Below are 27,686 nucleotides of genomic sequence, written 5' to 3'. Positions count from 1 at the left end.
CTAGAAAGTGCCCCCAGGTACGTTTATGCCACGAGACCAGGTAGCAGGTAAGGTAGAGTGGGGGAAAACGCCCCCTTAAGGATTATGTCTTTTTTTTTTTTTCGGTGAAACAAAAGTTAAATATGTCTGAAAAAGTTATCATAGTTTTAGTGACAATGCCATAAATTATAAATCAAGTATGAAAAATGTCAGGAGTTTTCAAGTTATTAGATTTTTAACAAAAATTGAATTTGGTGTTTTACCCCACTGACTATGTTTGAGAAAAAAAATTATGTCATTCTGAAAATATAATTATATTTTTCTTAAATAACACGTACTCCCTATCTACAGGCCCTACTGTTCTCATATCATATATAACTGTGATGTTCTAGAAAACAACAAGCTTTAAAACGCTTTTTTTCTTACTGTTGAAAATTAGATCATTTACTGTGAAAGCCGTTTTCTTTCCAGACAAATCTATGACAAAGATTTAAAAAAATTCTTTTAAATGAATTAATAGAACATAAAACATACTTAAAACATGACTTAAAACATACTACAGTAGAGTCTGTTAATACGCAGAATATCATTTGAACTCATTTTCTCAGCTTGCCCAATAGACACGTTACTGTCAGGAATAGGGATGATGGTTGGCTGTCTGTTCTTGGAGAAGGCAAACCTGAAACCACACAAAACACACACCCTCAAGTAATCAAATACATTCCAGAGGCACAATTGTCACAACCTGTAGATGTCAGAACCCTTTTCCCCAAGTGTTTTGGGGTATCCAGAGAGGAAAAATATTTTTGACTAAACAACAGGAAGACTTACCTTCCATAGTGCATCACAGAGCTGTAGTCATAGGCAGTTTCCAGGTTGTTAGTCTTGATTTTGTCAAAGTTGTACTCCTGCCCTATTACAGTGAATAAAAATCTATAAAAACAATATTCAGTCATATTAAAAATAATAAATACTCTAATATCCTATTTCTGCTGAAGAACTTTAGTGACTTTTAGCAGCATTTAACAGCAAAGCTTCTCCACCCTCATTCAGAAGATCTACAACTACTATGTAAAGCACAACCTGCTTAAGAAATGTGTACTAATCCGATGTACCAGGAATGATGTTTTTAAAAAGGATTTGGACATGATTGTCGCGGTCACTGCGGTTCTGTTCGTGGTGAAAGCCCAGTGCGTGAAGCAGCTCATGCTGCACTATACTCAGTGAGATGCATCCAGCATGGTCCAGAGACACAGTCTGACCTCCTGTTCGACGACCCACAAAAGAGTAGCACCTATGGATCACACATAATTGAAGGCTTCAGACATACAGCATAGAATTCAGTTCTGCAGGTTCAGTTCTACTGGAGGAATATGTATTTACAGGTGCATCTCAATAAATTAGAATGTCGTGGAAAAGTTAATTTATTTCAGTAATTCAACTCAAATTGTGAAAGTCGTGTATTAAATAAATTCAATGCACACAGACTGAAGTAGTTTAAGTCTTTGGTTCTTTTAATTGTGATGATTTTGGCTCGCATTTAACAAAAACCCACCAATTCACTATCCCAACAAATTAGAATATGGTGACATGCCAATCAGCTAATCAACTGAAAACACCTGCAAAGGTTTCCTGAGCCTTCAATATGGTCTCTCAGTTTGGTTCACTAGGTTACACAATCACGGGGGAAGACTGCTGATCTGACAGTTGTCCAGAAGACAATCATTGAGTGCGTTTACATGGACCCTCTTAATGCGATTATAATGAGATTTTGGCGATATTGCGATTATTCTTTACCTCTATGGCAAGCCGTTTTGACTTTTATTCATTCTCAGGATATGACTTCTTGATATCAACAATTCAATTTTCACTAGTTAAAATGTTAATTCTTGATATCAGGAATTAGATTTCCACTAGTAACAATGGTTATTTTTGATATCAGCAATTACATTTCCACTAGTAACAATGTTAATTCTTGATATCAACAATTAGATTTTCACTAGTTAAAATGCTAATTGTTGATATCAAGAATTAAATTGTTGATATCAAGAATTAAATTGTTGATATCTGTAATTGTATTTTCACTAGTTAAATGTCACCATAGGCTGCCATTCAAAAACAATTGTTGATATCAAGAATTAATTTCTTACTAGTAACAATTTAATTCTTGATATCAGAAATACAATTCTTACTAGTAAAAATGTCTATTCTTGATATCAATAATTTAATTGTTGATATCAACAATTTAATTATTGATATCAACAATTTAATTCTTGATATCAACAATTTAATTCTTGATATCAACAATTTAATTCTTGATATCAAGAATATAATTTCTGATATCAACAATTTAATTCTTGATATCAAGAATTAAATTGTTGATATCAAGAATTAAATTGTTGATATCAAAATTACCCTCCCAATTCTTGATATCAACAATTCAATTCTTGATATCAGAAATTAAATTGTTGATATCAAGAATTAAATTGTTGATATCAAGAATTAAATTGTTGATATCAAGAATTAAATTGTTGATATCAAGAATTTAATTGTTGATATCAAGAATTAAATTGTTGATATCAAGAATAGACATTTTTACTAGTAAGAATTGTATTTCTGATATCAAGAATTAAATTGTTACTAGTGTTGTGAACTTTTATCTTCTAAAGTTTAGGCAACTCAGAAGTGAAGACCAGGAGACGTTGGGATATCTTTCATACAGAAGTTACTCTTTATTGAGAACTCGCTGCGCGTCGCTGTAGTCATCCAAGTCTAAACTAAAAGCAGTGATACATTGTAGTTTTAAATACATTTAGGGGGCAGTGCTTAGGAGTGAAAACAAGGCACCTGGGTGACGACCTTTAAGCATGCAAATGAAGTATTCAGGTATAGAATCCTGCCCCATTTAACCACTCCTAATCTAATCAGCCTAACTGCCCAAAGATTGGGGCAGGGGCATCAAGAGCAATTGCAAACAAAAGGCAAGAGTCTCCGTCATCTGGCTCATTAGACTTACAATAAGAGAACAGGAACTGGCAGGGACCTCTTGAATCGTTCATCTGATGTCATCATCTTCACCATAAATGCTAAATACAATGTATATAACTTCTTCAGTTTCTACACTATTACATTGGAATCTAAATTAAACATTTAAATAAATTTGTAATCCCACAATTCCCCCTTTGAGAGTTCTAATAACTCTCACAAAATACAAATTTAGACACTTTAAAGTTCATTCTTGTAACATGTGATCGTTACAGGCACATAGCACTTGTTCTGTGTTGCTTGTATGTAATTGCATGCTGACACAGAAACAAAACATGCAATTATGGTCCGTGAAGTTCTTACGGGTCTTTTCTGGTTGGAACTGTCATTTCTCGTGATGGGTGTGAGTCATTTGTTGCATGAAACGCTTGATACTAACAGGTTTCGAACCATGAAGAATTATCTTCAGCCATCAGGTGTAATTTTGCTGAAAGATCAAGAATGTCTTGATCATGTTGCTGGATGACTGAAGTTCTCGTATGTGATACTCATGCGTTGTGTATTTTTTCTTTGTTCTGTCTTCCGTGACAGTTGGCTCTGCAGTGGGTCTTGTTGTCTTTAGAGGTTGTGGCTTCATACGCAGGTGAGGAGTTCGCCAGTATGGGTCTCAGGACAGCCATCAAGTGGTATCTGCACAGAGGAAGAAAGAAAACAAAAGACAGCAGTATTTGTTCTAAAGACTACAAACATTAGGGTTGTATCCTCTGTTCAATCTGCGTCTGCTATTGTTGTTCCTTCTTTCCCTATTTCTTAATTCCTGTGACACCTAAAGAACAGTGAGGTGAGGGTGGACTAGTGGATGGGGAAGGCCTATGAGGGGATGTTCACCGCAGGGTTGGCCCCCGAAGCCTGTTGCTCTGGTTCTTCCCTGGGCTCCTCACTGGTCCATGTGTCCTAACCTATCCCTGTAGGTGGAGGAAACTTTAGTGTGTGACATCTCCATCCTCTAATGGAACATCAGTCATAACAAACATCATAACCCAGAGAGGATAGGTGAGTGACTGGGGTGTGCTGTAGTATAGCTTTGAAGGCTGTGAGTGTACTTAACTAGCATTCTCTCAATAGAAGGAAGTGACAGTAACCTTCCTGTACTTTTATTTACAAAGAATCTTTCAGCTTTGTTGTACATTACTGGGGAATTAAGCACTCACAGCCCTAACAGTTAACACCTGAGCAAACTGCTCCAACAGTTCGGTGAAGCGGGGAGGGGCTGCTTCAGAGTGCTAAGTAGACTGAGTAGGAGCTGAGTAAAGCTGTTAATTTCTCCTAATGTCTTTTTGCTTTTCCTACACTCTTTCATCCAGTGTCCAGGTTTACCACAGTAATGACAACTGCTCTCCTTCTTAGGACATTTACGTTTCTGTCGGTTCTCTGTATTAACCTTAAAGGATGCTGCTGCAATCTTTACTCTGGCTTTAACATCAGAGTCTCTTTCCCAAGTAGCTAACCTGTCCAAGCTGTTTTGCAAGCTTCCAGTGGACCATGTTAGGTCTAAGAACGGCAAAGCTGATCTGTACTCTGATAAAAGGCCATCAAACCATGTTCGAACTAGTGGTCCTTTGTCTTCAAGCACACTTTCAGAATCATCCACTATTCCACTGTAAGTTACAGCTGACTGACAAAACCTTTCAGTGTATTCACTCACAGTTTCTTCTTTCCTTTGCACACAGTTAGTGATTCTGGACCAGTCTATTTTGGGTCCCATGACATTCTTTAGAATTTTCAAAACCCCTTCTCTCAAATCGTCTCTACTGGCATGTTGTAGTTCAGAAGTAACAGCAGACTCAAAACTGTTGAATTCAGATTCAGTTAGAATTTGTGACATCAGCTGTGTGACTTCTGCTAACGACATGTCGAGAGACGCATTTTGTTGATCAATGCTCTTCTAAATTCAGAAAATCTGTGCGTGCTGAGGGTAAGCTCTGGGACAGTCTCTATATCTTTAGGTCCTAGTGTTTTGGCAACAGTTTGTACTTGCACAACAGAAGAGTTGGGAGCAACACTTTCAATTCCTCAATTCCTTGAGATCGCCTCTTAGCGCCACATACCTTCACTGAATCTACAGGCACATCAATTACTGATTGGATGATTACATCTCTTTCAAAGAAAGCTTGTAAGTCAGGATAATTGTCATCCGGTTGACTAACTTCTTCCACATCAGTTTTTGCTGAAGCTTTGTTGTGGTTCAATTTCTTAGTAAAATAGGATACTCTAGCACGGAGCTCTTTGTTCTGTTTCTCTAGCTCTGAGTTACGCTGAGATTGTTGTGTAGCTAGCGCTAAACCAAATTCTCTGTGGCAGCAGATAATACCTTTCACATTGTTCTTGCGAACACATGCTCCTAATACCTTTTACACTCATCTACAGACCAAGTCTTGTCTGGATGGATCTCATATTTCTGTTAGTTCTTGTCTAACTTTCTCAGTGATTATTAGGTTCATTTGTTCCCCTAACAGTGTTTTGAATTCACTATCTGACCACAATGGAGTCGCAAGACCATCCTTTTCTGTTGTTTGAATCAGCCTAGCATTCCTTCTAACCATCTTGTGAGTTTCTTTGTTACCACACAATCAAAAACACTAAAACTTCTCTGATCAACAGAGGGTACACTTGTTAACACAGCTTAACTATTGTTAACTTTGTTACCACACAATCAAAAACACTAAAAACTTCTCTGATCAACAGAGGGTACATTTGTTAACACAGCTTAACCATTGTTAACTTTCCAAATTACCAACACGTCACACTTAACTTCCTGCCTACAAGGACAGAGGATAAACCAAAATTATTAGCCTGAAATGCTAACCTTCTCTGTGAAAAGAGGATAAACCAAAATAACTAGCACGTAAATGCCAATCTTCCCTGCCTACACAGAACAGAGGATAAAACAATATTAGCACTTGATGCTAAACTTCCCTGCCTGGACAGAGGGTAACTTCATCTCTAAAAGTTCATTTTTTTAGAGGAAAACTTAGTTAACCAAACCCTACAGCTGTCTGTTAACTCTTCTCTGACGCGCAGAGGATAAACAAATTTGTACTGGTCTTAAAGGTTCTTTTGGATTAGAGACAGCACTCACCACAACCTTGGTTGAGAGAAAAATTCAGTCTGGAAATCTTTGTTCAGCTTGAAGTTTTCGCTGGATTCCAAAAGATGCAGTCTGGAAGCAGATCTTTGTTTGAGCTTGAAGTTTTCAATCTGGATTCAGGTGAGGAAGCTGGAACTCTATCCGGTCACGGCACCATCTGTTGTAAACCTATATCTTCTAAAGTTTAGGCAACTCAGAAGTGAAGACCAGGAGACTTCGGGTTGTATCTTCAGCAGGATTCTTTTATTGAGAACACAAGCTGTCGGTAGCTGTAGTCATCGAAAATCTAACTAAAGCAGTGATACATTGTAGTTTATATACATTTAGGGGCAGTGCTTAGGAATGGAACCCAAGCACCTGGGTGACAACCTTAAGACATGCAAATGAAGTATTCAGGTATAGAATCCTGCCCCATTTAACCACTCCTAATCTAATCAGCCTAACTGCCCAAAGACGGGGCAGGGGCAGCAAGAGCAATTACAAACAAAAGGCAAGAGTCTCCGTCATCTGGCTCATTTCACTTACAATAAGAGAACAGGAACTGGCAGGGACCTCTTGAATCGTTCATCTGATGTCATCATCTTCACCATAAATGCTAAATACAATGTATATAACTTCTTCAGTTTGTACACTATTACATTGGAATCTAAATTAAACATTTAAATAAATTTGTAATCCCACACTAGTAAGAAATTAATTCTTGATATCAACAATTGTTTTTGAATGGCAGCCTATGGTGACATTTAACTAGTGAAAATACAATTACAGATATCAACAATTGAATTCTTGATATCAACAATTGAATTCTTGATATCAACAATTAGCATTTTAACTAGTGAAAATCTAATTGTTGATATCAAGAATTAACATTGTTACTAGTGGAAATGTAATTGCTGATATCAAAAATAACCATTGTTACTAGTGGAAATCTAATTCCTGATATCAAGAATTAACATTTTAACTAGTGAAAATTGAATTGTTGATATCAAGAAGTCATATCCTGAGAATGAATAAAAGTTAAAACGGCTTGCCATATTACCTCATGTAAACGCAATACTTCGATCTAAATAATACGATTAAGCTCATAATCGCAGCAAGCATAATCGTATTAACATAGGTGGCGTACGCCGATTTTAATCGGAATATACAGGCATGTAAACACCTTAATCGCAGTATTGCCGCTCTGACCAAAGTGCGCATGCGCTTGTGACATATATGAATAACGTGACACGCACCTGTAATAATACGAAGATTAGAAACGATGGAGGGGAAGAAAGCATCGCATTCTGAGGAAAACACAACAAGCTGCCAGCAGTCTCTGTTCCTTACCCTCATCTAGAAAGGGCGAGCAGAATGCGACGGCAGCGTATAGGCAAACAAACTCCATCACATTTCTATGGCGCCGAAAAAGCGTGGAATACAGCCATACAAAATCATTATGCATTAGACGTAAATAAATTAAAACAGCGACCAGTAACACTGCTCTTTCTGAGTCCATCATTTGTGCTGTCCAGTGGGGTATGTGAATAATGGCAGTAAAAAAAATTAACCACAATTCTTAGCGAATAATAAGAATAATGGAAATTGCATGTAAACGGGAGTAAGAGCTTTGCTCTTGACATGTAAACATCAAAATGCGATTAAGTCCTTACTCTGATTATTGGAAATAATCGCAATATTCGTGCGCATGTAAACGCAGTCATTGACACCCTTCACAAGGAGGGTAAGCCACAAACATTCATTGCCAAAGAAGCTGGCTGTTCACAGAGTGCTGTATCCAAGCATGTTAACAGAAAGTTGAGTGGAAGGAAAAGATGCACAACTAACCGAGAGAACCGTAGCCTTATGAGGATTGTCAAGGAAAATCGATTCAGGAATTTGGGTGAACTTCACAAGGAATGGACTGAGGCTGGGGTCAAGGCATCAAGAGCCACCACACACAGACGTGTCAAGGAATTTGGCTACAGTTGTAGTATTCCTCTTGTTAAGCTACTCCTGAGCCACAGACAATGTCAGAGGCGTCTTACCTGGGCTAAAGAGAAGAAGAACTGGACTGTTGCCCAGTGGTCCAAAGTCCTCTTTTCAGATGAGAGCAAGTTTTGTATTTTATTTGGAAACCAAGGTCCTAGAGTCTGGAGGAAAGGTGGAGAAGCTTATAGCCCAAGTTGCTTGAAGTCCAGTGTTAAGTTTCCACAGTCTGTGATGATTTGGGGTGCAATGTCATCTGCTGGTGTTGGTCCATTGTGTTTTTTGAAAACCAAAGTCACTGCACCCGTTTACCAAGAAATTTTGGAGCACTTCATGCTTCCTTCTGCTGACCAGCTTTTTAAAGATGCTGATTTAATTTTCCAGTAGGATTTGGCACCTTCCCACACTGCCAAAAGCACCAAAAGTTGGTTAAATGACCATGGTGTTGGTGTGCTTGACTGGCCAGCAAACTCACCAGACCTGAACCCCAGAGAGAATCTATGAGATATTGTCAAGAGGAAAATGAGAAACAAGAGACCAAAAAATGCAGATGAGCTGAAGGCCACTGTCAAAGAAACTTGGGCTTCCATACCACCTCAGCAGTGCCACAAACTGATCACCTCCATGCCACGCCGAATTGAGGCAGTAATTAAAGCAAAAGGTCTTATTGGTCTTATGAAGTATTCTAATTTGTTGAGATAGTGAATTGGTGGGTTTTTGTTAAATGTGAGCCAAAATCATCACAATTAAAAGAACCAAAGACTTAAACTACTTCAGTCTGTGTGCATTGAATTTATTTAATACACGAGTTTCACAATTTGAGTTGAATTACTGAAATAAATGAACTTTTCCACGACATTCTAATTTATTGAGATGCACCTGTATATGCCTTGCTGATGCCTCCTTGTACATATGAACCAGCAAAAACTTGATTATAAGCCTTAAGCTTTAAAGGGTTACTCCACCCCTAAATTAAAATTTTGTCATTAATCACTTACCCCCATGTCGTTCCAAACCCGTAAAAGCTTTGTTCATCTTCGGAAAACCATTAAAGATATTTTGGATGAAAACCAGGAGGCTTGTGACTGTCCCATTGACTGCCAAATAAATTACACTGTCAGGGCCCAGAAAAGTATGAAAGACATCGTCAAAATAGTCCATCTGCCATCAGTGGTTCAATCTGAATGTTATGAAGCGATGAGAATACTTTTTGTATGCAAAGAAAATAAAAATAACAACTTTATTCAACAATTCGTCTCCTCTTAGTCAGCGTAGCGCCATTTTGGAGAATATCCGCTGGAAGCAAACTGCGTACGCTGTTCTGTGTGAGCCGCACCGCACGGATACGTTTTCTACGTTTGTTTACGCTGATTTGAGTGTATCCGTGACACAGAACAGCAGGAGACAAATTGTTGAATAAAGTCATTATTTTTATTTTCTTTGCGTACAAAAAGTATTCTCGTCGCTTCATAACGTTACGATTGAACCACTGATGGCAGATGGACTATTTTGACGATGTCTTTCATACTTTTCTGGGCCTTGACAGTGTAATTTATTTGGCAGTCATTGGGACAGTCACAAGCCTCCCGGTTTTCATCCAAAATATCTTAAATCGTGTTCTGAAGACAAAAGAAGCTTTTACGGGTTTGGAACGACATGGGGGAAGTGATTAATGACAAAATTTTCATTTTGGGGTGGAGTAACCCTTTAACCCATCCCATTTAGGCATAATATTTACAGTACTGACATAAAATAAGCTACAATGTAAAGCACGTTAGTGTTGATGCTGGTAACCAAACAGTTGGCAGTAGACATTGACTTCCAAAGTATGTTAAAAAAAAAAAATACTATGGAAGTAAATGGGGAACAGAGAATCTTTGGTTACCAACATTCTTCAAAATATCTTCTTTGGGGTTCAACAAAAAAAGTAATTCATACAGGTTTGGAACCACTTGAGGGTGAGTAAATGATGACAAAATTTTAATTTGGGGGTAAGCTATCATTTTAAAAAACATAATTAAAACATTTATAGCTAATTTTTAAGCATACGCAACAGCCTAACCCTAAACCTAGTGTTATAAATGAAAATGAAAATCAGATTTTTACCCTGAATTAGACTGTATGTTGATATAGTCCCTCTGTTTTGTACGAGGCGTGAAGCGAATGCAGGTCGATTTCTCAAAAGATCTCAAGCCTTGTAAAATGATATCCTTCTCCTCTGAGGCTGTTGGAAAGTTCAGATATTATAAATTGCTTAAAGAGTTATGATGTAGTACAGGGTTTTAGGTAAGAGCTTTCACTCACAGTATTTATCAGAGATGATGTAGGGCACATAGACTTTTCCATTTTTGCTTTTCTGCCATTTGCATCCAAGAGCTGCGCATGGATCTGTGATTTCCAAGCCTGCTGCTACAGCGATGTCTCCAAATACAATCGAGGGCTCATTCAGTCTCTGTCCTGTATGGTATAAAGCACAGAAATTCACTCAAAACACTAATTCTAGGAACATCGTTAGGAGGGATTGCCCGCTATAAAAAGTAAGATAATACATTCTTCATCAAGTCTATTTACTGTAATATCATTCATATTTATCTCTTTTACTGAGTTGCTAAAATAAATATATTCCACAGTCTTACCTGCATGTTTGTTGGCCCTTTCAATTATAGCTGACACTGATATGTCATCTTGCTCAGTGCTGTTTTCTGAGAACCAGTGTTGGTTTATTTTTAGTGTTAATAAAACTGTAAAAGATTTTAATTAAACTCAACATAGCTATTAGTCATATTACAGAAGATAATTTTCTTACCAATCTCCTCACAGCTCTTTTCCAAGATATCCTGTTTATGCATAAACATTTGAACATGGTTAGAAACCCCTGAATAAAAATGATAAAGTTCACAGTGGGAGGCTGCTACTGATATTGTTTTACATTTCACATATTACTGACATGTCTGTTCTTACCACAATAGAGCGACTCTGAGCTTGAAAAGAGCTCAGCAGAAAACAGACTGCCACCAACGAGAACATCATGAGAGCTTGCTGAGAAGCTGTTCTGGATTGAACACAGATACATATGGGAATTTCACTTTTCCAAACTGTGCACAATATATTTTGATCAAGATACATCCAGAAAATGAATAAATATATGTATGTACACACACACACATACTTTAAGTTTTTTAAGTTTATTGTCTTATCAGGTCACTGGTAAATTAAGCCGACAAGCTGAAATTGCATTAATAATCTCAATAGTTTTCCAGCTCAAGCAAACAACATCATGAAATGGTCCCTTTTTTTGTGAGAAACAAGACCATTTTGCCTTACACTACATAATGTAAGAAACTACTGTTGAGCCTCTCCATGCTATTGTAACATGCATATATGGTATGTTTATTATGATTATTCAAAATTTCTGTCATTTAGATAAATAAATAAATCACTTTTGCATTCTGAAATGGAAATAAAAATATTCTCAGATTCATGCCTGTTACAAACATGTCTGTAGATATCATCTCTGAATAAAAAAATCTAAAGAACAGACACTCACCTCACACTGGTGTAAATGTTCAGAATGAATCCAACTCCTTGCTTAGTCTCTTAAGTGCTCTCCATTAAAATTTCATTCCACCACCTGTCAAATTATAATTTACAGACAATCTCAGACGATTTATGAAACCACTTAATGATTCAGAGATATACAGATACGTTGTTGATGAAACAGCTTAAGGACCAGGCTTATTACTCATAAGAATTAACTCATTCAGTCTCATACTGCACCAAAGTTATACACAATATTGAACTTTATAAAGACTCCACAAAAACCCCCCTTGGCCATAAAACTGTAAATAACACTTGGGAAAAAACCTTCGGCTATTCAGGTGTCTTTTTTTCCTCATAACTTAAAAGAATTTCATGTTTTAAACATAAAATTATGAACAGAAACTTGAAATAATGAAAATACAAGATGTAAATAATAAATTATAAAAAATACATACCCTGCAATGACTAAAATAGCATCAGATCCTCCTGGGCTGAGGTGTGTCATATTTTAGTATCATATTTATGCAGCATTGCCTCTTTACGCAGACTTTGGGACAGACACAGAGCCACCTCAGGGCAGCCTTACCTGGACCAAGCCCCTACCCTTTTTCCTAAACTAACCAAAAGTACCCCTCTATCAACAATTGTTAACATTTATAGGCTATTGTGGTCAATAAAACCAAATGGATATGAATTATGACAATGTGTACAAAACAGTAGCAAATGGCTAAAACTCGGAAAATACCCGTTTATTTTTGCTCATATCTGTCAGTCTGAGACAATGCCTTGCTAGGTTGTGTGCTAAAATTTCATTGGACAATGTGAAGTGGAGCGGTATAGTCTTATTCATAATTTGGTTGAAAACTATGTAGCCACACTCTTAGAAGAAAAAGTTCTATATAGAGCCTTAAAAGGTTCTATCAGGCGCTACATATTTGGAACCCCTAAAAGGTTCCATATAGTACCCTTTTTAAGGGTTCAATCAAAAGAACCCTTTAGGGTTCTTTGTAGCTGGGAAAAAAGGTTCTATATAGAACCCTTTAGGGGTTTCAATTATTGGATAATTTTTTGGATTTAATTTTTGTTTTATTTTCATTAAATTTTAAGACTTAAACAGCTCATATAGCTACTTTATCACTAGAAAAACTGAAATAACTAGAAGCATAACACATCAAGGAGTTGTGTGATCATTTAAGACACTTTTATTAGCATTTACAATGACGAGCAATATATAACACAGCAATTCATAGTGCAACAGTTACAGGGATTAACATAAATCTATGTTTCTTTATTTATTTGTACTTTTTTATTATTTTTACCTGTCTAAAATAGCACTCTCCATTTTAGAAATATCGTTTTTTCAACACCCTCCACCTTACTCACCCATCCAACACGTCAGTTACAAATATATGTTGATTGCTAGAAACCACAAAAAAAAACGAAAAAAAACAAACAAACAACTGAATGTTAACTTGCACAAATAAAGTTAACTTGCAAAAATCATTTTAAAAAAATTAAATACATAAGTAAAATTAGAATGTGAAAATTGTCATCAAATAGTATATTAATGACACTCTTAATTTGCATCTCACCACCAGGTCATTACCCTTTACCTTTAAATAAATGTCAAGTATTTACTCCACATTCCCCTATAAACCAAGTAGTCTGACTCTTTTTTTTTTGTATGCTGCAACTTTCCCCAGTTCTGTAACCCATGAAAGATAGTGAACCACATGTTTCTGAAAAGGGAACTATAGTATTGTTTTGTTTTTGTTTTTTTAATTTATAAGCATTAAATATTAATTTTTACATTCAGATAAGCATTTAAAGAATAAAAACAAAAGACCCATGACAAATTCAGCACTGGGAAGGGCTAAATAGTGCTGATTGAAATTAACTGAGTGATGGCTTTTGGATGCTCCATACTGAACAAAAAGTAGACAGCAAATAGATACTTCTGGCATCTCTGTGTTATTGGTCAGTGACATCCATTTTGATGCTAACTCTCTTTGCGATGAGTAGGCTTGACATCCTAAGATGGGGATACAAGTCAGAGAAACATTTATTAGACCTATGGAGAGTACAGTACAACAGGAAAAAGAAAAGAATCTCTCACAATTAAATCAAATCTTAAAACTTACTTGAATTAGAGAGAAGTGTGGTGTTTTCATCTGAATGTAGATGACCAAACAAGTGATGCTGCACTCCAGAGTCCAGACCTTCAGTGACAGTGCAAAAATATTTATCTATTTATCAATCAATCATAAGAACTTGCATGATAAAAGGTGGAAAATAGAAATTTCACTCTTTGTTATATTGCAGCTATTTGCTAAAATCATTTAAGTTCTTTTTCTCATTAATGTACACACAGCACCCCATATTGACAGAAAAACACAGAATTGTTGACATTTTTGCAGATTTATTAAAAAAGAAAAACTGAAATATCACATGGTCCTAAGTATTCAGACCCTTTGCTGTGACACTCATATATTTAACTCAGGTGCTGTCCATTTCTTCTGATCATCCTCGAGATGGTTCTACACCTTCATCTGAGTCCAGCTGTGTTTGATTATACTGATTGGACTTGATTAGGAAAGCCACACACCTGTCTATATAAGACCTTACAGCTCACAGTGCATGTGAGAGCAAATGAGAATCATGAGGTCAAAGGAACTGCCTGAAGAGCTCAGAGACAGAATTGTGGCAAGGCACAGATCTGGCCAAGGTTACAAAAAAAATTCTGCTGCACTTAAGGTTCCTAAGAGCACAGTGGCCTCCATAATCCTTAAATGGAAGACGTTTGGGACGACCAGAACCCTTCCTAGAGCTGGCCGTCCAGCCAAACTGAGCTATCGGGGGAGAAGAGCCTTGGTGAGAAAGGTAAAGAAGAACCCAAAGATCACTGTGGCTGAGCTCCAGGGCCTGGTTGCATAAAGCACCTTAAGTGTAATTTTCCCTTAAGATCTCCCTTAAGTTTCCCTTACAATTAAGGGCGTTGCATAAAATATACCTTAAATGACACTTAAGGGTTTCATTAGGTGAAACGTCATAAACCCTTAGAATTTCTCTTAAGTGTCCCTTAAAGCCCATTAAGTGTTGCATAAAGCCCCTTAACTGTAATTTTCCTAAGTATAACGTAAGGTATGGAAAATGTCACCTTAAGTGTTACACAGCGAGCAGATTCAATCCTAAAGTCTTCTACAAGACACAATCGGCCGCTTTATAACAGATTTAGGCAGTCAAATTACATACAACTAATCGCTCAAACGTGAGTGCGTCATGCGAGAACACCTATTCTGTAATATTTTATTCCTGTATTTTCCTACATATTACCTGGGAGATGACTTGAAAAACACACATACAAAATATATTTTCGCAATCGTGTGTTTATTGTTTACATTTCTGCTTTTAGCTTAGCTGCAGCGATCGCTGCTGTATTCCATCATAAGATACTTCTATGTGTCTGGATTGGACTTTCAGCTCGACAGCGCCCTCCGGCTTCTAGTATGAATGAACCATACACTGCATAGGAGTGTTTAGCGCTTCATAATGTTCACATCACCTCGTTTTGGATACGAATAAAATGACTATCTTTTCCCTTTGCATTTAAATATAGATTTATTCACATTAATCCCTGAAAATGTTATGTTTCTGTGAAAATTTACACCGCTATCTGCATTAACAAATAACGTGTCCATGGCAACAGTAGATTTTTTTAACGGCAAAACCTGGGTCGCTGTTGTGAAATACTTAGCGGTTTCCCTTAACTAAGGGAATAGTTTAAGGGATTGTATGCAACACCCTCAAGTCATTCCCTTAGATAAGGGGAAATCACGCCTTAAGTGTCATACGTAAGGGAAAAACTTAAGGTGCTTTATGCAACCGGGCCCAGAGATGCAGTCGGGAGATGGGAGAAAGTTGTAGAAAGTCAACCATCACTGCAGCCCTCCACCAGTCGGGGCTTTATGGCAGAGTGGCCCGATGGAAGCCTCTCCTCAGTGCAAGACACATGAAAGCCCGCATGGAGTTTGCTAAAAAACACCTGAATAAGATTCTCTGGTCTGATGAGACCAAGATAGAACTTTTTGGCCTTAATTCCAAGCGGTATGTGTGGAGAAAACCAGGCACTGCTCATCACCTGTCCAATACAGTCCCAACAGTGAAGCATGGTGGTGGCAGCATCATGCTGTGGGGGTGTTTTTCAGCTGCAGGGACAGGACGACTGGTTGCAATTGAGGGAAAGATGAATGCGGCCAAGTACAGGGATATCCTGGACGAAAACCTTCTCTAGAGTGCTCAGGACCTCAGACTGGGTCGAAGGTTTACCTTCCAACAAGACAATGACCCTAAGCACACAGCTAAAATAACGAAGGAGTGGCTTCACAACGACTCCGTGACTGTTCTCGAATGGCCCAGCCAGAGCCCTGACTTAAACCCGATTGAGCATCTCTGGAGAGACCTAAAAATGGCTGTCCACCAACGTTTACCATCCAGCCTGACAGAACTGGAGAGGATCTGCAAGGAGGAATGGCAGAGGATCCCCAAATCCAGGTGTGAAAAACTTTGCGTCTTTCCCAAAAAGACTCATGGCTGTATTCGATCAAAAGTGTGCTTCTACTAAATACTGAGCAAAGGGTCTGAATACTTAGGACCATGTGATATTTCAGTTTTTCTTTTTTAATAAATCTGCAAAAATGTCAACAATTCTGTGTTTTTCTGTCAATATGGGGTGCTGTGTGTACATTAATGAGAAAAAAAATGAACTTAAATGATTTTAGCAAATGGCTGCGATATAACAGAGTGAAAAATTTAAGGGGGTCTGAATACTAAGATTAGCTGATTGATGAGTTTCAGTTGGTACTGTTAGGAAAAATAATGTATATAAAAAATAATGTAAATAATGTACCTTTTGTGTTATTGTTTTGCAGCAGGTTGGTCATGTTTCCTCTGACTTCCACTTTTCAGCTCTCTGATAAGGTGGTGCTAAAACTTTAACAGTGCTCTCTGAGATAGATGAACATCTACAACAACCAAATACAGTGTGTTTTGATTTGAATAATATACAAAATTTGAATAAAATACAAAACAAATATTTATATTTCACTATACTATAACTGCAAACACCAAATACTCAGTTATCCACAGAAAAAACGGAAACCTCCCCATCAACTGCTTCTCTCTTTGTTCTTCTTGGTTTGAATTCAAGTTTATAACCGCAGTCGACTGCGATTTGACTGAAACTTTGTTTAATTTTTTCCTATACATATAGGTCCAATACACTCTACGGGGCAAAACAATATTACGTTAGGCTATAACATGAACTCTCGCCAGCATTATTGATCAATTCACAACAGTTTTATCAAGATACTTTAGGGATTCATGTTAAAAATGGCAAACCTCCCGGCGGAGAATTGCGCAGGCCTGGACAACCTTTCTTCTTTTAGCTTCTTGAAAGAAACGTGTAAGGTTATGCTAACTAAAAATGACCTGGTTTTATGTAAAAGTAATTAAAATAAGCTAAAATGAATTAATTTTCGCACTTACCAATGTAATCGTCGTTCTCCCGAGAGCTGAGAGCAGCCAGCCCACAGTAAACCGTTGAAGTTTAAACAGCGGCGCTCGCGCGCTTTTAGTGATCTGAAATGCGGCGCAAACGGGACAAAACTGATCAGCGCATATATACACGTTCACGTTGTTTGCCGTTTATGTCAAAGATCATTTCATGCATCTGTTTGGAGGGATGAGTTACAAGAATAGCCTTTTAGAATCTAAATGAAACACTGATATGAGCTCGATATGAGCATGTTGCTCGTCAATAAAAGAGCTGCATGGCATCTTACATGACATGATAACTAAAGAACTTGCAATCATGTCAGTGTGCTGATTAAATAGAGGACTAGCGTGTACCTTTTAATAAATATATAAAACTGTCTAGATTGCTATACACTGGTACACATGTATTTATACCTGATCAGTTTGTTGGTATAAATTAGGTTGATTCAGTGCAGATGTAAGTTTATTTTCTTCAGAATAAATGTCAAATTAAAATTGAAAGAAAAACACAAATATAATGCAGTATAATAATTTTAAATAGCCTAATGCGTAAACATACATAAAGCATGGTTCAGCCCAAAGAACCCTTTTGTGCTGAAAAGGGTTCTTTCTCTTTATATGGAACCTTTTTGGCATAAAGGGTTCTTTGGAGTTGAGTAAAGAACCCCAAATAACCTTTTTTTTTTCTAGTGTCTGTTCATTAATTATAAGTAATGTTTAAATTACTATTATTTACATACTGCATATTGATATACCTTTAAACATTTGATGAAACTACAGTTGGTTAAAAGAAGCCCAAGTGCCAACAGCAGGCCTGTTATGTAAAGTGCAAGCAGTTCAAGTTCAAGAGCACGCGGAGGACTTTTATTTTTATAATTATGCATGGTATATAAACTTTTACTAGAATTGTTAAATTGGAATTACTAAAGGTGCCTCTTTTTTACATTTGAGCCCCTGTCCCCGAGGAGCTCTCTGCATGTCACTGACCTGGACTGTGTAAAGACACCCAACAAATATGTCAAATAACACTCATTTAGGCTACATGACAAACTGTACTGGCCTTTTAAGGACATTGGCCTATAATATTTTGTTCATAAAATGCTTTCATTTTACTTCAACTTCAACGAGTAGAAAATTCAGCAAATCAGCAGGGCCCCAGACTCCTGCATAGAGCTGTTAATATGATGTAAGAGTGCGCCACCTGCCGGAGATGGGGGGAAACGCTCCCAATCAGGTGACCTATGTAGACAAGGTACCTCATCACGTGATGAGCCAATGTTGCCATGTCCGCTTTTCTATAAGCAACATTGTTCTTGGTTTTTTATCAATTAGCTTATAGACAGTCGTGGGTGGCAATTTTTAGCCATTGTTTTTATTATTCTTTCTAGAATAAAGTCACTTAGTGCTTACTTTGCCCATGTAGTACAAGAAAGCATAATAACATTTGTCAATTATCCCCACCTGCGGTTCGAGTTCATTTCTGTTTCTATTTATCTTTAGCCATAGGTGTGTGTGATTTAGATGGTTGTAGCTAGCTAGTAACATTAAACCAGTTGTAGGCTGTAAGGTTATGTGAAACATTAGAATTTGTTTGTAAAATGAAATGCTCTAATTATGGAATCAGACAAACGAAATCAAGCAAATATCGGCAGCACAAAACTGAGATCGCCTATTGCTCGTGAGGGTAAATTGGTTGTTTTAAGCTTAGTTTAGTTAGGCTAATTTTATTAGGGAGTTTTTAGCGAGATCTGGCAACACTGTTTTGCGCGTATTACCAACGGGCTTTCTCTGTCAAGGAGGGGGACGTTTCGTATCGTCTTGGTAATGGCGGACACATGTGGCCAAGTCCTCCTTGGGTCTGGATTAACAGTCCTTTCCCACCCTCTTATGTACATCAAGGTTTTAGTTCAGGTAGGATTTACACAATACACGCAAAAATGAGAGCAGTAGCAAGTTGACGCCTGCACAAGCGCTGCTGTCGAGTACTTTCGATAGCATGTTGATAAACGTTAGCCAGTTCGTTTATGAACAGTGACCGGGTTAATACATATTGCGGTGTGTCATTTTGAGACATGAGCATCGTTGTGTGGAGTACATTTGTTCACAGGGATAAAGATGTCTGTGCTACATAGGGGTAGTTAGCTGTACTAGCAGGGCTGTTGACCGCTGTCTATCTGGTGTGTGAGTGAGTTAATGGTCTAAATCTAAAAGGTCAGCCTGTTAGGTCTGTCAAGTGTAATTTTTATGGCTGTTTTTGTCAATATACTTGCAAGTCGTACTATGTTAATGCATTATAAGCCCACTGAAAACAGTGCAAACAGCATTTTTACACCAGTGTCCGCTGTTTCTCGGGCTATTGATTAAGGTTACTGCAGGTTATTGTGATGTGTGTGTGTGTGTGTATGTATGTATGTATACACACACATACATACATAAAACACTGATTTGTGTAGAAGTGAAAGTAAATTGAATCCGCTTTACTTCTGTAAGCTAAATGAGGTTTATACTCAGAATTTAACAGTGTTTACCTCTGCTATATTACCACACAGGTTTTCACTGTATAGTATTAGTATAAAATTGTTTCTTTCTTCCAAGTCAGATATCGCAGATATTAATATAACAGTACTACAAGAGGGAATGGTGTGCGTACATGTTGTTGTTGTTGTGGTTTTTATTTTGTTTTTTTGTTTTTTTTGGCACAATAAAATGTATTGTGTATCAATTTGTCATGTTCACTTTTTTTTAAACATAGTTGTATCTTTGCAAATAGGTTGGACATGAACCTCTTCCTCCTACTTTAGGAAGAAATATGTTTGGTCGACAAGTGTACCAGCTTCCAGGGCTTTTTGCATACGGTAAGATCATCAAGGAACCGATTGCTTCTTTTTTTGCATCCGTAGCCGTTAATTTAATTTTGTTTTATTTTTAAGAATTCTGGAAAATGCATGCAGTTTTTTGACTTACATTTGTTTCATTTAGCCAAACACATCGTCAAGATCGATGGGAAATCAGGCCTGTTCAAAGGTCTCGCCCCTAGGCTTTGTGCTGGGACCATTGGCACCATTGTTCACAGTAGAGTTTTGCAGGTACAGTATGCACGCCAGGTTCTTCAGAGATTTATTTGTTTTGATAAGAAACTCACTCATGTTTCTGAGTGAGTTTGTTTTGTTCTGAAAGTCTGGTAGCGTGTAGGGATACACGATACATTTTTTAAAATCCGATCCGATCCAGAAATTCTGAGTATCGGCCGATTCTGAGCCGATAACAGCAGTTTTTTTTTTTTTAAATCAATGTAGAATTTCTATACTTCTGTGTGTTGACCTGATCATCACTCTTTTGTGTGTTAATCACAATCTACTAAATATAGACAAATTCATTTTAATGAAAAATAACAAATGAAAAAAATATATAATCATAATCTATGACAAAAATACTATTATAAACTAGGTTAGTGGATAATTTAGCAGCAAAAGTTATTCTAGAAAAATCAGGAGTGCACAATTTTATAAAATCTAAACGTTTAGTGAAATAACATTTAGTGGGGGACAAATAAAAGTGAATAAGTGTAGGACTAAATCTGGTGAAATGTTGCACATTGCTCTTTGTATTGTTGTAAAATACATGAATGAAAACAAGTAAATGTATTATATAAATATAAACTATAGAATAAAGACATTTAAATACATTTTTTAAATGTATAGCACAGTAATAAAGGCAGCAACATATGATAGAGGAGTCCTATCTATCATATGTTGCTGCCTCCATTACTGTGCTGTACATTAGATTATTAATAGCCTTTCTTTTTCTGTCCTGTCATAGGACAGAACAAGAAACGCTATAAATAATCTTTCATTGCGCAAAAGTATTATAATATGAAAAGCTCCAATACAGAGTTGCACAAAGCACATCCCATGTGCAGAATGATGTGCTTGAAGCAACACGGCGTCACAGCACGCTGCGCTCCGGACAGAGAAGTTCAAAGCACAAAGGAAAGAGATATTGATGCGTAGTTTATTAAATCTGTGCAATAGTTTGAGCCTTTTCTTTAACAGTTTTAAATTTCAGTTACTGTGCGCTCTTAGAGAGAGTTTCATCGTTTTGACTGTCGTAACCGAACGTGACACTGAATGGAGGATGACCCGACAGCTGCAGCAGAGAGAAGAGTTTACTTGAACTTGAATTTAACGACTTAAATATTCATCTGTACTTCACATTTAAACTATGGAACGGCTTCAGAACACTTGGACTTTGATTTTATGGTGCTTTCGTGGTTCTTAACAATAACACAAATTAGGATACACACAATATCGGCAGAAAATGGCAGTATCGGAGCGATACCGGTACTGAGTATCGGATCGATGCATCCCTAGTAGTGTTTAATCCTTAGTTGTTTGGTGTATGATGCCCAGTTTTTCCTCTGTGTCCATTTGCAGTCAGTAAAGTGCATGTTTCCATGTAATGTTTTCCAGCCTTTAGATAGGTCTCTGTAACCGTGATTTGTGCAGGGTGTTGCTGGCTGTATGTTGCAGTGTTCAGACTTTTGCAATGTGACTTTTGTGTTTATCTGGCTGGGCACAGCTAAGCAGAGGTTATTTATACTCCGTTTTAAATGGCTCTAACCTTTTGTTATAACCCACAGAAATGCCAGGAGGAAAAAATTGAGGTAGGAACACGTATGTGTTTTCAGAAGTATTATTTTAGTGCTTGAATCCATTTATTTTTGCTTTTTTAAACTTTGAGTGGAATTGCTGCAGTTAGTTAAACATGTGAGATGATATAATAGCACGTATCTCATCTCTTCACCTTCTCAGGTGTTGGGAAGCAATCAGAAAGCAGAGGATGGTTCTCTGCAACATGTAGTAAATGAGGTGAGATGCTTAAAGCAGAATTTTGGACTAGTTTCTATACCTTGTATGTCAGTCAAAGCCTGTTTGTTTACATAGTTACGAGTCTGATGTGACTGAATGACACAAGTAGAAAATATTTGCAAACAGGCTTTCATGTTTGCACCAGTTATTGTTTACTGAAATGTTATGGGTGTTTTTGATGTTTCTTTCCCCTCTTTTTTTTCTTTTTTTTTTTATTGTCCTCTCAGACCACTAAAGAGATGATTGCACGCTCATGTGCTACAATTGTCACACACCCTTTTCATGGTAAATAGTTAATACAATAAAAAAAAAACAGGTTTTGTGATTTGAATCACACTTTTCTCTCAGTCTGTGAATGTCACCTGTTTTTTCCCCCCATCCCAGTGATCACACTCAGATGCATGGTCCAGTTTATTGGTAGAGAAGCCAAATACAGGTCAGTTGTTTTCTTTTCAGTTGTTTTTTTTCCTTTTCCGATTTGCACATTTAAGAATTTTTTTGTTCTTTCCAGTGGTGTCTTTGACTCCATAGTTACCATCTACAGAGAAGATGGAATCCTGGGTTTTTTTGCGTAAGTGAAAAATTACATATTTTCAAATGAGGTAATCTATAGTTTGCCTCATGATGCATTTTTAAAAGTTGTACTGTTTTTAATGTATGGCACCTTGTTAAAAATGCATATGTGACCCTGGACCACAAAACCACAAAAAATTTTTGAAATTGAGATTTATACATCATCTGAAAGCTGAATAAATAAGCTTTCCATTGATGTATGGGTTGTTAGGATCAAATAATTTTTTTTGATCTTTGGCCGAGATACAACTATTTGACAATCTGGAGTCTGAGGGTGCAAAAAAATCGCCTTTAAAGTTATCCAAATGAATTCTTAGCAATGCATATTACTAATCAAAAACGACATTTTAATATATTTACAGTAGTAAATTTACAAAATATTTTCATGGAAGATGATCTTTACTTAATATACTAATGATTTTTGGCATAAAAGAAAAATCTATAATTTTGACCCATACGCTGTATTTTTGACTATTGCTACAAATATACCCCAGCGACTTAAGACTGGTTTTGTGGTCCAGGGTCACATATATATGTGAAAAAAATCAGTCAACCTTACTAGTATACCAGTCATTTTAAGTGCTTAATAAATACTTTCATGAATGCTGTCAGGCCATTATACAAGTCTTTGTGTCTTTACCTTTTATGTTTTGTCAACCCACAGTGGTCTCATTCCTCGTCTACTGGGTGATGTTCTTTCCCTGTGGATCTGCAATATGCTTGCTCACTTCATAAACACATATGCTATAGACGACTCGGTATGTAAACACACACAAACTTGTGTACAAACAACAAAACATCCTGACCCTAAATTTGTACAAAATTTCATTTTATGTATGTGAGATACATTTAATCTTTCAGTATTTACCGATTCATCATTGCATACTGTTTTGCTAGAACAACAATTCTACATTTGTGTCAGTTGTAGTTGCATGTTATGTACTGAGTTGATTGTCCTATTGTACCTGTCTCAGACGAGTCATACAGGAGAGATCAAAAACTGCTCTCAAGCTGTGACTGGGGTAAGTCATTTTTTACAGAAACATTAAATGACGAATAGTGTCTCAAGCACCAGCCTGTAATTTCTGTTTAAAATAACAAATATGCTTTTATACATTTTTATTAAAACATGGTTGCCACGTTTCAGTTCTAATTATTAATGTTTTATAATAAAATAAAAAAAACATTACTGTCTGATGTTTCTAGCTCTTATGCTTTCAGATGATATTACAAATGTATGTATATTCTTAAAAAGCTGAAGAGATTAGGTTTTTTCAGATAGTTTCTACATGTCTTAATTATATTACTATACTATTTTTATTAATACAATTGTAACAATAAAAAGTAACATTGAAGGAAAAAAAAAAAAAGACAGATCTTGGTTTAGAAAAAAGTCAGAGAGATATGTTTTGATTTATGTGTATTTGTGTGTGTGTGTGTGTCTGACAAGTACAATAAAAAAATGTATCAGCCAGTGGCAACTCTATTGTAAATATGTAGATGGTTGTTTTGCTTTTTACTAGGTTGTGCTATTGTTCTCATTCTAATGTATTTACCTTTTGTTCTTGTATCTTTTTCATCTTTGCTCAGTTTTTTGCAAGTATGCTGACGTATCCATTTGTATTGGTGTCCAACCTGATGGCAGTAAATAACTGTGGGTAAGGGATGTTGTGCGACTCTAGTGGAAGCATTTGTGAATGGCATTACATGAGGGCTGGTTTCTTAACTTCATAAGAAGCTTGTAATCCTAAACCTGTTCACCCCTTTCAAATGTTCAAGTTCTATGACTGTAGTTCATTTATTCACCTTCCTTCCCTTTCCCAAAAATGACATGTAGGCTACCTGTATGTCCTAAAATATTTAAAACTAATGGAGGTATTGTTGTAAGTAATGTTTCTCCTGATCTGACCCAGGCTGGCTGGAGGTCTGCCACCTTATGCTGCCGTTTATCCCAACTGGCTCCACTGCTGGAGTCACCTGAGCCGAGAGGTGAGCAATTTTTCTTGATATAAGTTACTGGGAATGGGGATTTGAATTTTGTTAAAGTTTCTTGAATGGCTTAGTTCTTCCGCTGATGAGCTTCTAATGTTAATTGGAATTTGAATAGGCTAAACGAATTAAAGGGCTAATAGAATTAAAGCAGTACACTACTGTAATAATGAGTTTACCTACGTGACTGCATAAAACAACCGGAAAGTATTTTATTCTAATCATCTGGATATGTTTTTATTTTTATTTTTTTAATTTTTTTTCTGTTGCTCAGTATCAAGATGTTTCTCTTGTCATCCAAACAAGTTAGTGTGTTAAACTGGATGACTGACAGAACTTCTTGAGCAACAGAAAAAAAAAATGTTGTCAGTGACTTACTAAGACATTTCATTATTAGGGATGACTTCTTTAGCAATGGGTAACATTTAAAGAAACTGTCAGAAAATATAATTCTGATTCCCTCTTCTCTTCGTGTCTCTCAGGGCAACATGAGCAGAGGCAACAGTCTGTTCTTCAGAAAGTTGCCTGCAGGGAAGACGTACGCCATTGAGCAGAAGAGATTTTTTTGAATGGGAAGCTATCAGCATAGTCTAAGATTATAATAATGTAACTGAGCTGGCCCACAAAGTTGGACTCCTAATTCTTCGTATGCACTTGTTGTTTAAGATGACAAACCTTTTTTGATGATCAGTCCGCAGGATTATTACTGTTAATTTTATCGGTAGATTGTTTTCACTACATTACGATTTGATTTGAAATCATGAAACATAAAGAGCTTTATTTTAATACCCAGGGATTTGTATACATAACCAAGTTAAACAAACCGCAGTATAATTTCAGTGGAGCACTCGAGGGCGCTCTAGACCATCTGTGCCTGAGTCCAGTACAGGCCCCTTACATCTCTGTTTTTTGTGCTTGACCATAATGCTTGTCAGTAAAACAGTAATAATACACCTGCTGTTGTCTCTACTGGTTCATGCACTGACTGACTGACTGACAAACATGAGTTTCTCTACCCTTTTAATAGTAGACTGTGTTGTGTGTGTTCATGTGAGAGGAAGGTTACGCAGCACCTTATGCCACTGCATTGTCTGTCTATCTGATGTCTACCAGATGTGTTTTGCATAACTTTAAGCTTTACCTCCACCCTGGTGATTTTGACAGATAAGAGCCTCTGTGGCTTCATATCGGTGAGTTAGAATAGTTTGTGTTGTGAAGGGCAATTTCCAGCTGCGTCTCCATCAGAACTCCGGTCCAGTCACAATCAGTTGAGATTTTTATTTCTAATGACGTTCTAATTGACCCAAATAAATGTGAGAATGCTTTTTGGGTCTTTGTGTCTTAGTCGTCCATCATCTGCACAACAGACGGGTGCTATACATAAAGAATCATTTCAGGAACAAGCTGTAACATTGTTCTTCACTTTCGAATTTGTCATTGTCTGGAGATCAAAGTAAATGAAATACAGTTTAACAAGAACTGTGAATAGTGTTTATATTATTTACATATGGTGCAAGAAAGTATGAAAATTGATTTATAAAATAGGGTTGTATGAACCACTAAGGATTTTTAAACCAGGGGTCTGCCAGTTTTGTTTGATGATATAAAATGTTTTCGAAAAGATAAAAATATGCATTAAAATTAATAGTATCAACCAAAGCTAAGCTAAAGTAGCTAAGCTTAATGTTTAAGTGTCCTGTCTACAATTATGTATAATTATAAAGTAATGTATATGACTCTGTACATCAATCATACTGGATGCTTTTGATATTACCACATTAAGCTCTTACATATATTAATATGCTGCAGTATACTTTTTTAAGTTTAAAGACGCACTCAGTATTTTTTCTCAGGAGATGTAATTTTAAACAGTCCTATTTGTACTAAATACTATTAGAGTATGGAGAGTACGGAAAGGTGATTTTCTTCCTCTCCTGCAGCATTTCTAGCATTTCATTTAATAATGACCATAATGCAATGTTGGTCAGGTCATACAGTTTTATCAATATATATCCCAAACTTCAAAGTCAGCTTAAAGAAGAGGACATATAATGATGTTTCAGTTTTTACAACAGAATTAGTTATCTTTAGCCCTTGAATGGGCAGAGGAAGGTCAGTCATTGAATGTAAATATGCTCAGATTAAAAAGTGGGCAGTCTACATCGCAACCAAATATAGTTTATGAAATCCTTCTACATTTGCTTAAATTACAGAATATGGAAAAAATGCTAAGATTCGAGTGCGTACCTGCACATGTGGAAGTCCAAAGCTGATGATCCAGCAAAACAAGCAACTAAACATCCTGAAGTTGATACTCATGTAGGCTTGGCCTACTAAGCAAGACGGGTTAAAAACAAAACAATGATAACTAGTTTAAACTGTTCTTTATCCAGAATAGGAAAACATGAAACAGGACTATGTACAGTTGTGTTCAGAATAAGTGCGTTTAAAAAAGCGAGTAAAGCTAAAAATCCTTATAATAACGTTTACTTCAATACACACAAATGCATTGGGAACATTGCACATTCTATTCTAAATCAAAACATGAAGAAAAATGTAGCAAATTTACAGAAAGTGTCTGTATTTTTCTTTACAAAGTCAAACATTTACTGAATAAACATAAAAATGCTTGAAGAACATGCTTGAAAAGCTTTCTTGTGAATGACTGAACTAACATTTAGTTGTATAGCCACGGTGTCTGAGAACTGCTTCACATCTGTGTTGCATGGAGTCTGGCAGCTGTGAACAGGTATTCCAGCCCAGGACGATTGCACACCACAATTCTTCTGCATTTCTTGGTTTTGCCTCAGAAACAGCATTTTTGATGTCACCCCACAAGTTTTCTATTGGATTAAGGTCTGGAGATTGGTTTGGCCACTCCGTAACGTTAATCTTGTTGGTCAGGATCCAAGATGCTGCTTGCTTACTGGTGTGTTTGGGACCGTTGTCTTGTTGAAACACCCATTTCCAGGGCATTTCCTCTTTGGCATAACGTAATATAAGCTCTTTAAGTATTTTAATGTACTCAAACTGATCCACGATCCCTGGAATGCGATAAATAGACCCAACACATAGTATTAGAA

The 27,686-nt window shown here is 36.7% G+C and overlaps 2 protein-coding genes across 4 annotated transcripts; one reads left to right on the top strand and one right to left on the bottom strand.

Annotated features, from left to right (window-relative positions):
• Positions 1–525: 525 nt before the first annotated feature.
• On the bottom strand, positions 526–17,415 carry c6ast1 (six-cysteine containing astacin protease 1). Its single transcript, XM_058781660.1, has 10 exons — positions 17,165–17,415; positions 11,628–11,711; positions 11,042–11,132; positions 10,887–10,917; positions 10,717–10,782; positions 10,385–10,537; positions 10,187–10,304; positions 1,095–1,273; positions 811–892; positions 526–658 (listed from the first exon to the last, which is right to left on the bottom strand). Exons 3-10 carry the CDS (start codon positions 11,108–11,110, stop codon positions 526–528), a joined length of 831 nt encoding a protein of 276 aa, XP_058637643.1. The 5' UTR covers positions 11,111–11,132; positions 11,628–11,711; positions 17,165–17,415.
• A 1,161-nt stretch (positions 17,416–18,576) lies between these two features.
• Positions 18,577–25,932, top strand: mtch2 (mitochondrial carrier homolog 2). 3 transcript variants are annotated; one of them, XM_058781910.1, is made up of 14 exons: positions 18,577–18,857; positions 18,970–19,084; positions 19,944–20,028; positions 20,153–20,259; positions 21,813–21,836; positions 21,985–22,041; positions 22,269–22,326; positions 22,426–22,477; positions 22,553–22,612; positions 23,279–23,372; positions 23,589–23,636; positions 24,205–24,272; positions 24,528–24,603; positions 25,086–25,932. In XM_058781910.1, exons 2-14 carry the CDS (start codon positions 18,998–19,000, stop codon positions 25,170–25,172), a joined length of 903 nt encoding a protein of 300 aa, XP_058637893.1. In that variant the 5' UTR covers positions 18,577–18,857; positions 18,970–18,997; the 3' UTR covers positions 25,173–25,932. The 3 variants fall into 3 exon arrangements, with proteins under 3 accessions (XP_058637893.1, XP_058637892.1, XP_058637894.1); XM_058781909.1 differs by having other exon boundaries at positions 18,577–19,084; XM_058781911.1 differs by lacking the exons at positions 18,577–18,857; positions 18,970–19,084 and adding an exon at positions 19,194–19,384.
• The last annotated feature ends 1,754 nt before the right edge of the window (positions 25,933–27,686 follow it).

This window comes from Onychostoma macrolepis, chromosome 07, assembly GCF_012432095.1.
Source record: "Onychostoma macrolepis isolate SWU-2019 chromosome 07, ASM1243209v1, whole genome shotgun sequence".
NCBI lineage: Eukaryota > Metazoa > Chordata > Actinopteri > Cypriniformes > Cyprinidae > Onychostoma > Onychostoma macrolepis.
This window is presented reverse-complemented; position numbering and strand designations above follow the sequence as displayed.

Coding starts and splice junctions, on each gene's coding strand:
- mtch2 (XM_058781910.1), top strand. CDS start 18,998: ATGGCGGACACATGTGGCCAAGTCCTCCTTGGGTCTGGATTAACAGTC. Junction 19,085..19,943: donor ACATCAAGGTTTTAGTTCAG/GTAGGATTTACA, acceptor CTTTGCAAATAG/GTTGGACATGAACCTCTTCC. Junction 20,260..21,812: donor TTCACAGTAGAGTTTTGCAG/GTACAGTATGCA, acceptor TATAACCCACAG/AAATGCCAGGAGGAAAAAAT.
- c6ast1 (XM_058781660.1), bottom strand. CDS start 11,110: ATGATGTTCTCGTTGGTGGCAGTCTGTTTTCTGCTGAGCTCTTTTCAA. Junction 10,918..11,041: donor CTCAGAGTCGCTCTATTGTG/GTAAGAACAGAC, acceptor ATGCATAAACAG/GATATCTTGGAAAAGAGCTG. Junction 1,274..10,186: donor AACATACAGTCTAATTCAGG/GTAAAAATCTGA, acceptor TGTGATCCATAG/GTGCTACTCTTTTGTGGGTC.